Source organism: Thamnophis elegans, chromosome 12 (genome assembly GCF_009769535.1).
Source record: "Thamnophis elegans isolate rThaEle1 chromosome 12, rThaEle1.pri, whole genome shotgun sequence".
Lineage (NCBI taxonomy): Eukaryota > Metazoa > Chordata > Lepidosauria > Squamata > Colubridae > Thamnophis > Thamnophis elegans.
Genome location: NC_045552.1, coordinates 8,294,869 through 8,304,372, shown reverse-complemented (window position 1 = coordinate 8,304,372; position 9,504 = coordinate 8,294,869). Strand labels below are relative to the sequence as shown.

The 9,504-nt window shown below is 44.3% G+C and overlaps 1 protein-coding gene across 2 annotated transcripts in view; it reads left to right on the top strand.

Moving 5' to 3' along the window:
* The first annotated feature begins 828 nt into the window (after positions 1-828).
* Positions 829-9,504, top strand: part of VSIG10L (V-set and immunoglobulin domain containing 10 like) — a 28,360-nt gene continuing 19,684 nt past the window's right edge. For both annotated transcript variants that reach the window (XM_032228609.1, XM_032228608.1), the window contains exon 1: positions 829-2,611. In XM_032228609.1, coding sequence (XP_032084500.1) covers positions 2,545-2,611 — 67 coding nt within the window. In that variant the 5' untranslated portion in view covers positions 829-2,544. The remainder of the gene's footprint in view (positions 2,612-9,504) is intronic.

The following is a 9,504-nucleotide window of genomic DNA, read 5'->3' as shown; positions in this document are numbered from 1 at the left end:
AGCCTTCCTTGCATCTCATATTCATAAGGGACGGAACAGCAGGAGGTTTATTGACAATGCACTTCTGATATACGTCAGTTTCTAAGTAGGACACAGGGGAATGCATATGTATGGTTCATCCCTTGAAACAATCCAGTGCGGTTTTCCCTTCACAAAAGAGCATTCTGTCTCCTCCCGAGAAATTTCCACTTGCACCCCATCGTAAACGGGGAAAGGACTAAAATTATTTTTTATTCATCCCCTTAAAGGAAAAACAAACTTTCTTGAGTCTCTAAATTGGGAATGGACTTCGGCTCTGTGTGATTAAGCAAGTTGCCTCTTTTTTTAAAAAAAAACCAGAATTTACCATACTGCAGCCAATACTGTAAATAAAGCAAGAATGGGTAGGAATATAGAAAGCTAGACCTGATTGGCTGGCTGGAGAACTCTGGGAGTTGAAGTCCACACACCTTAAAAGTTGCCATGGTTGAGGAACACTGTTTTAGATGAAGAAAAGGCTTTTCCAAAATGTGTTGGGGTGTTGTGAGTGAGGGGGAAGGTCTGTATTGTGGTGTTTTTTTTATTATTTACTAGTTGGTGACCCGGTGTTGTCTGGGTATTTATTTATAGGGGGGAAGCCGTTACCATGGCAACTCCACTGTTGTACCGTGGAAGCCATTTTACGGCAGTACAGTAGAGGCCATTTTAAGGCACAACAGGCTGTATCTTAACAGAACACACACCGGGAGGGGTGTTAGGGGTGTGTTACCCCGACAGTATTTTGTCATCTGGGTACCAAGTTTGCTTGAAATCAATCTATCTATCTATCTATCTATCTATCTATCTATCTATCTATCTATCTATCTATCTAATGAAGTGATTATGTTTTGCAATCTTTTGTGAGCCACCAGGAGTTTATTAACTGCAGCAGGATCGAAATGCGATTAATTAATTGATCCAGGGGTTGTTCACAATGGAATATAAATTGTGTCCATAAATTAAAATAAAATAAAATAAAATCGGTAGTTATGTGATCTGACCCGGTCATGCTGTTGCTGGTTTATCCGGCACACGGCCTGTTTTGTGAACACAGCTCTTGGAATTCAGCAACCTGAGGTTAACATCTAAGAGCACCTTCAATGGACTCAAAACTCTTTATGCTGAATTTTGCAGCAGTAAATTGGCGTTCCAGAAGACACACTTCCGTTCAGCAAGGTTTTTCACTGCCCGAGTCTGCTTTATAGACTTTTGCCAGCTGATAGTATATAACCCTGTTTAAATCAGCCTCTTTTATCTATAGCTATGTAGTGTCTGTCCCCCCCCCTGCCCCCCCAAACCAGGAGCAAAAGGTTCAACCAAGAATCCTGCTTTTGTCCGGAGAAAATAGGCAAGATCCAAGTTTGCAGAGACAATCGTTTGCAGCAACAGTGCACTTGGGTCTTTGCAAACTTGGTCAAGGGGAAAGGATTTTAAAATAGATCGCAAGCGGTGCAGGGAGAGTGCGAGAAAACCCAACCCCAAACAACCCTAAACTCCTTGTCTTGGATTGACATCCGTTGGAGCAGAAGCCTCAGCCATGTCTTTGAACGAGTGATAAAAAAAAACCTCTAAGCTTTCTTTGCCACGGGGAAATTTTTTTTTTCCTGATGTTTGCCTAGTGCGAGCACGAGGCTGCTGGCCGAGCGCTAGGAAAGGGATAAGCGTGCCATAAGCGATTTAATATCTTTAAAGGCTCGGGTGATCCCAAAATACTTGCACATCATCCACATAAAGTTTGGCCAAAATTTAGCTGCCCCTGGCTCTACTTAAATCCCTCCTTGGGCCTGTCAGTCAGCATCTGCTACAGGCAGATAACTCTATTGCCGCTTCGGCATCAGATACAGATTTGGCGGGTATGGGGGCCAGACGGTAATCCTGATTTGTAGGCAGCACAAAGGGTGTCTTTGAAACGGAAGGCAGGGTTCGCCTCCCCCTACACCTTGCCCTCCCCCTCCCAATCGTGCAGATTTATTTGAGGGAGGGGTGCCGGAGGGGGCATCCAATTTTCACTGGCCAGGAAGGAGCTGTGGTTTTGGATGGCCAAGGTATCCTTTGTGAAATCCTGTTCCAAAGCCAGGACTTGGTCAGGACTTCCCCCTTCCCCGCCTTGCCGTCCAGTGCCTTGCTCCAAATCCTCCGTCCTGGGGCTTGCAAAATAATTGACAGCTCCATAGCTGATTATGGAATACGCTCCTTCCCTCCCTCCCCCCTCCTCCTCCTGCCCTTGTTGTGACTTTTCAACAGGTTTTGCTGGTGCATAACTTAAATAGCTGAACTGCTTTTATCTTGGCCCACTGCCCCAAGGGGGAGGATTAAGTCTCTTCCTGGGCCTTTGGTTCGCTGTTGCTCTTTCTTCCTTCCTTCCGCTACCTGGTGACACTCACACAGAGGCACCTGCCTTCCGGCATCTCCGACAGAGGCCCTGCCTTTCCCTTGGCACTCGGGGTTGCCAGCCCTTCTTCGATCTCCGTGCCCTTCTGTGCCTCGACCTCCTCCTCCCCACAACCCCTTCCGAGCCAAGCTGGCATGGCTTGCTGGCATCCGGGTGTCCGTTTTCCTTCCAGCCTGACCATCTGTCTGCTTTCCCTGCTGGGTGAGTTTAGGAAACTGGGAGCCTGGGGTTTTGTATTTTTTCCCTCCCCCACCAGCTGATATGCTCCTGCCGGCTTCTGGCAGAATCCGAGCTGCCTTTGAGGAAGAAGTGGAGGAGCCCTTCTCAAATTCCTAAGGGGTACAAGAATTGAAATGCAGGGGGCGAGGAGGGGCAGGGCTGGTCCTGCTACGAGAGCAACGTATTTGGGGCAATGAGGATGAATTCGACCAGAGGAGGCTCTGCTGAAGGTGAGCTGGGTTAAGGCTCACCTGTGCAAAGCATCAAACATCCCCCCCCATCCCCATTGAAAAGAGTCCTGAGAAAGAAGGGGCTGTTAGGGACCCCCCCCCCAAATCCTTTTGATTTGCCATACCCTGCCTGAAAACACAGAAGTGGGAGTGTGACACCCCTCCAACTCCGGCAACAGAAGACCCTCCAGGTTGCCATATTGTTCTCACAAGGGTATTTATTTGTGCAGCACAATGGACTTTTATCGTCGGGACTGAGCTGCGGAAGCCGCCTCGTCTAAAAATGATCCATTGAGCTGGGGGTGGGGGGTGGGGGGGGGAGGAAACAAATACTTTGCTGACTTTTCAGCTTCACCCATATGAGCTGTCATGGTATTTCTCCCCCCCCCCCTCTAAATTAGGTCTGTTTAAAAAAAAAAACCCGAATGGTACTTGTTCGAAGTGCTGATTTGAAAGGTTTAGCTGCTGCCTGAAATGCTGTGTTGTAACTCTCTCCTCTTCGATCCGTTTTTTTTTAAAAAAAAAATTTTTGAACCGATTGTGTATCTCTGTATGTGTACAATTTTAGGCAATGAGCGCTCTGGGTTTCTGTGGGTCGTTGTGAGTTTCTGGGCGTTGGCCAGAGGTTGCTGGCATTCTGCCTTTCCCTGTTCAGTAATCAGGAGCTCAGGGTGGAAAGCAAAGCTTTGCCCAACTTTGCTTAACTTGGCCACTGAAGGCATCTAAATGCGAGCTGGAGATTGAGCTCGCCCAATGAGCAAAAGCCACAAACTGAATGGACCGAGCTTAGAATGTGCAGCCTGACTTGTTTCATATTTATTTTTATTTATTTGGAAATTTAGATTGCCGCCTATTCGCACAAGGCGACTCAAGGCGGCTTACACAAATATAAAAATATATGTAATTACGTATACATTTTAAAAATTAAAAAACAATATAAAAACAATAAAACTAATAGAAAAGAGAATCAATAGTCTATAATAATAAACTATATCTAAGTCTGTCTGTCTGTCTATATCTATCATCTATCTATATCTATCTATCTATCTATCTATCTATCTATCTATCTATCTATCTATCTATCTATCTATCTACCTATCTATCTATCTTATCTATCCATCCATCCATCCATCTATCATCTATCTATCTATCTATCTATCTATCTATCTATCTATCTATCTATCTATCTATCTATCTATCTATCTATCTATCTATCATCTATCCATCATCTATCTATATCTATCCATCCATCCATCCATCCATCCATCCATCCATCCATCCATCCATCCATCCATCCATCCATCCATCCATCCATCCATCCATCCATCCATCCATCTATCTATCTATCTATCTATCTATCTATCTATCTATCTATCTATCTATCTATCTAAATGGCTGTGTATATATGTTCCAACATAATTCTGGAATGCCTCGAGCAATTTCAACCACACTCGGTAGCATCAAATGAACAAAGAGTGACACCATGGCTCAGTGGTTAGAGTGCAGCACTGCAGGCTACTACTGCTGACTGCCGGCTGCCTGCAATTTGGCAGTTCAAATCTCACCAGGCTCAAGGTTGACTCAGGCTTCCATCTTTCCGAGGTGGGTAAAATGAGGACCCAGATTGTTGGGGGCAATAGGCTGACCCTGTAAACCGCTTAGAGGGGGCTGCAAAAGCACTGAAGTGGTATGTAAGTCTATTGCTAAAGGTGAAATTTTAGTTACGTTTACTACAGATGGAAGTTAATTTAACTAGAGAAAAAAATGTGCATGTGGTTCTATTGTATGGAGTTTCTCAGCCTTGGCAACCTGAAGATATGTGTTCAACTTCCAGAATTCCATGCTAGCTGTGGAATTCTGGGAGCTGAAGTCCACGCGTCTTCAAGTTCCAAGGATGAGTAACTGCTGTAGGGGTATCAAACCCATGGAATCTCATTAGGAAAAAAAAAAAAACTAATGAATGTACTTTGGACAAAGGAAGCTGTTCATGCAACTGGTTTACTCATTATCCAAGCACCCAACCTTTGGCTTAGTGATGTTGTGTGATTGTAAGTCGTTCAGTAAGTGAACCATGAGTTATCTCCTTATCTCTGGGAACAAGGCAACCAACCTTGATTTTTAAAAAAAGTTTGCCTGATGGAACTAAAGGTTTAAAAGCAACGTGAGGATAGCAATGGTGGCGTGCATGTGTGATTGTCTTAGGCAGGGGTGTGGAACGCTGGCCCCTTTATGACTTGTGGGCTTCAGCTGTCTGGCTCAGGAATTCTGGGAGTTGAAGTCCACAAGTCGTAAAGGGCCCATTGTTCCCCACCCCACCCCTGGTCTAAGGATAGCATTTCTACCTGCTAATCTCTGCTCTTTCCTGTCTCCACTCTCCCATCTTCGGTTGTCACCTTATTTTGGTGATGGATAGAAGTGAGCTGGAGGCTGCCTTAACAGCAACAGGACAGAGAGTGAGCCTTCTTCCATTCCTTCATACCTAGACAAAGTATTCCCAGCCTGATTTCTTCCTGTTAACCTGAAATGAAGAAGTAGAAGGGAGAAACCTCCGCAATTAAAAGATAGCCACCTTTCGATCAATGCCTTCTTCAACCGGAGCCCATCACGGGGGGACCTGGATGTTCACCCCCACCGACCCCTTCCTGTTAGATTTATGGCCTTCTCCCATCCCTACCCCTCTCTCTTTCCCCTTAGGGGTCTGGCCCATCCATTACAGTGTGTGGTGGCTGCTGGGCTCCCACTGAGCCAATTTTCATCCATCTTCTCCTGTCGTTTCTCTCCCTCCCTCCCTCCCCCCCCCCCACCTCCCCGCTGGCTCCCAGCTTTTCTCACTCAGCTCCTGCTAATGCAGCCCCTGGCGTGTGGCCGATGCTGTTGTGCAGCTTTTAATTTACAAGGGCTCAGACCCAGAGGCCCTGCTGGCTTCAGGGTTTGTTATATGGATGGCTCGAAGGAGCTGGAGATGGAAAAAGGAAGGGTGGGGATTAGGCTGGGGCCAATCAATCGGAGGACACTGCTTCTCCTTGGTGGGGCTGACAGGCAATAAACGAACTTGCAAGAGAAAATGGAAGGAGGATCGGAGGAAGATTTGGCGATGAGTTTCGTGGCACGGGTGTGCGTGTGTCAATTTTGTCATTCTATGCCTCCCTAAGTTAAGGGGACGTGGTGGCTCAGTGGCTAAGACACTGAGCTTGTCGATCAGAAAGGTCGGCAGTTCGAATCCCTAGTGCTGCATAACAGAGTAAGCTCCTGTTACTTGTCCCAGCTTCTGCCAACCTAGCCATTCGAAAGCACGTAAAAATGCAAGTAGAAAAATAGAGACCACCTTTGGTGGGAAGGTAACAGCGTTCCGTGCGCCTTCGGCATTTAGTCATGCTGGCCACATCACCATGAAGACATCTTCAGACAGTGCTGGCTCTTTGGCTTTGAAACAGAGATGTGCACCACCCACTAGAGTCGGAAATGACTAGCACTTATGTGCGAGGGAAACCTTTACTTTTACCTAAGTTAAGGAAACCATTAAAAAGCTTGGGAAAATAGTGATTCAGTTCATTCTGAGGCCACTTTGGGTGTCAGATTTAATCCCTTTTTCTTCCTAGCATTCTCCTTGCGCTTAGCCATGGTTAGTTGAATAAGCTACAAACTTGTGGAGTTCACACAGCGTATTAAGCCCAAGCCAAAACAAGCATTTGAGTTGTGCAAAAACATTTCAAAATCTCCTGAGTGTGGTGGTAACTCGAGCTCAAAATGAAGGTTTAGCTTTTATCATTTTGGAAAGGTTTCTAAGGTCAAAGTGTCACTCTTAAACTCAAAACACTTCTAGGATGGCCAGCCAACCTGCTTCATTCTTAACATTCTTGTTTCCCAACTTAGCAAGGTGTGTTTTCAGCTTCCCCTCTTACAAAAGGCAGGTTTTGGGAATAATTGAACGAAGGACAATGAAGCTAAAAGTTCGCTTTGGGAATATCTCTCACTCACCTCCTTCGAGGTGAGGTTTCTGGTGTGCCTGGAGGCATCCCTTTGATCCAGATGGTTCCATCCATTAATTCTAAGTGGTCCTTCCAGGCTGTAAACTGAGTCACTCCACTTTGATGCCTTTGAGACTTCATTTGGCAGGCTGCTTTGTTTAGCTTTTTTTTTTTAATTAATTACTAATTACATTTGTTTGCCACCCAACTCCTTGTAATGTGATTCTGGGCAACCTACAGCGTTAAAAAAAAAATGTAAGAGTACAAAAAATACGTGCAATAAAAGTAAAACACTCTAAAAATACAAATTATCGACTCTAAAAGAGCTGTGGTAGCGCCGTGGTTAGAATGCAGTATTGCAGGCTAACTCTGCCCACTGCCAGGAGTTCAATCCTGACCGGTTCAAGCCTTCCATCTTCCCAAGGTTGGTAAAATGAGGAGCCAGATTGTTGGGGGCGAGAGGCTGATTCTTTAAACCACCTAGAGAGGGCTGTAAAGCACTACGAAGCGTTATATAAATCTAAGCGCTGTTGCTATTGCTATAACTAAAAGATGGGATGACTTTATTTCTGCACCTGTCTTCTAACTTCAGAGAGGGCTCTTTCTAGCCCAGTGATGGCGAACTTATGACACGCATGCTAAAGGTGGCACGCCATGAAATTTTGTGTGACACGCCAACATTCACCAACACCTGACACCGACTATTCTCGAAAGCACGTCCCATTCTCATGTGATTTTTCAGAGGATGTAGAGACTGTGTGAGAATGGGATGTGCCCTCACATGGCTTCTGGACCCTCCAGAGTTACGCACAAGGGCCATGTTCTTATGTGGCCTCTGGAGCCACCAAAAACCATATAGGACCTGGTTTAAGCACTGGTTTCAGTTGGTTTCTGGGCTGTCTGCAAAAGGAAGGCATTGTGCTTAGCAAGAGTTGTTATTCTACCTTTAAGGTGGCCTGTAATAGCGATGATGTATCAGATGAAGGACTATGGATCTGTGAGATGTTCTCGTTCAAGATAGAAAGAGTGCAGAGAAGAGCAACAAAAATGATTAGGGGATTGGAGGCTAAAACATAAAGAACAGTTGCAGGAACTGGGTATGTCTAGTTTGATGAAAAGATGAATTTGATGAAAAGGGGTGACATGCTAGCTCCAATAGCTCAGGGGCTGCCACAAAGAAGAGGGAGTCAAGCTATTCTCCAAAGCACATGAAGGCAGGACAAGAAGCAATGGATGGAAACTAATCAAGGAGAGAAGCAACCTAGAACTAAGGAGAAATTTCCTGACAGAACAATTAATCAGTGGAACAGCTTGCCTCCAGAAGTTGTGAATGTTCCAACACTGGAAGTTTTTAAGAAGATAGTTGGGCAACCATTTGTTTGAAGTGGTGTAGGTCTTCCTGCCTGAGCAGAGGCTGGACTAGAAGACCTCCCAGGCCCCTTCCAACTCTGTTATTCTATTCTAAGATGGATGTAAGTTGTTTTCAAGAGAACTGTCTACAACAGGTTCTCCAGTTCTTATTTCTCTGGCCTTATAATTCGTTACCAAGCAGAAGTCCTTCATGTCATCAAATGTGAAAAGTTCAGAAGATACCTAAAGCATCATCTATGCAGTGGTTTTTTCCAAACTTAGTAACTTTAAACATGTAAACTTCAACTTCCGGAATTCCCCTGCCAGCATGATGGCTGGGGAATTCTGGGAATTGAAGTGCATATCTCTTAAAGTTGCCAAGTTTTAAAAAACTTAGATCTAGTGCCCAGGGTAGGATTTCATTATTATAACATCCACTTACATTTGCTATGTACTGTAAGCATTTATGTCTGTTCTTCTACATAAAAGAAACCAATCAAATGTTATCTTGATGCATGAAGAGATGGGGGAGGGAAGTTCTTTGTGAGCTTATCTCTTAGGGGGGAGGGGGGAAATCATAGAGGAATAGAACCGAAATGGCAATTCTTGATATTACTTATTAAGAGATTCCAGCTTGCTTTTTCTAGCAAAATGCCATGGTGATGGGCCTGCCTTGTAAAAGTAAATTATTTAACGGAAGTTTAATTTATTTAAATGTATACAAATTTAAAACAGCTGTTGGCAAGCTTGGGGATTGAGTTTTAATATCAGTGCTCATGACTATATAATGTTCATTACAACTAATTAGAAGAGAAAGCTGAGGCTACAGAAATGAGGGTGGAAAGTGGTAGAAAAAGAAACCCTTTTTTGTGTCTTTTTATTTTATTTTATTTTTGTCTGACCACTTCAATTGGATTCCCATGTTATGCTCAGCCTTAAACCAGCCTCATTCAGCCTAGGATCTTAAACCAGCCTCATTCAGCCTAGGATCTTAAACCAGCCTCATTCAGCCTAGGATCTTACAGAAAGGCAGTGTTTATCTTCCTTCGCTAGTTAAACTGAAGGTGGTAGTAAGGATTCTTAACGTAATTCTTATTTCAGTATAGGGAAAGAAGGAAAGGAAAGAAAGAAAGGAGGAGAGGAGAAGAAAGGAGAGAGGAAGGGAAAGGAAAGGAATATTATCATAGTCTCTTAAATATGATAATTGGGCCCGGGGATTAATAAATAGACGGGAAAATATTGCATGCGCAAATTCTAAAATCCTATTCATTTTCAAATCAGCACAGCCTACTATCGATAGCACATTACGCCCAGCTTTTCTAACAGC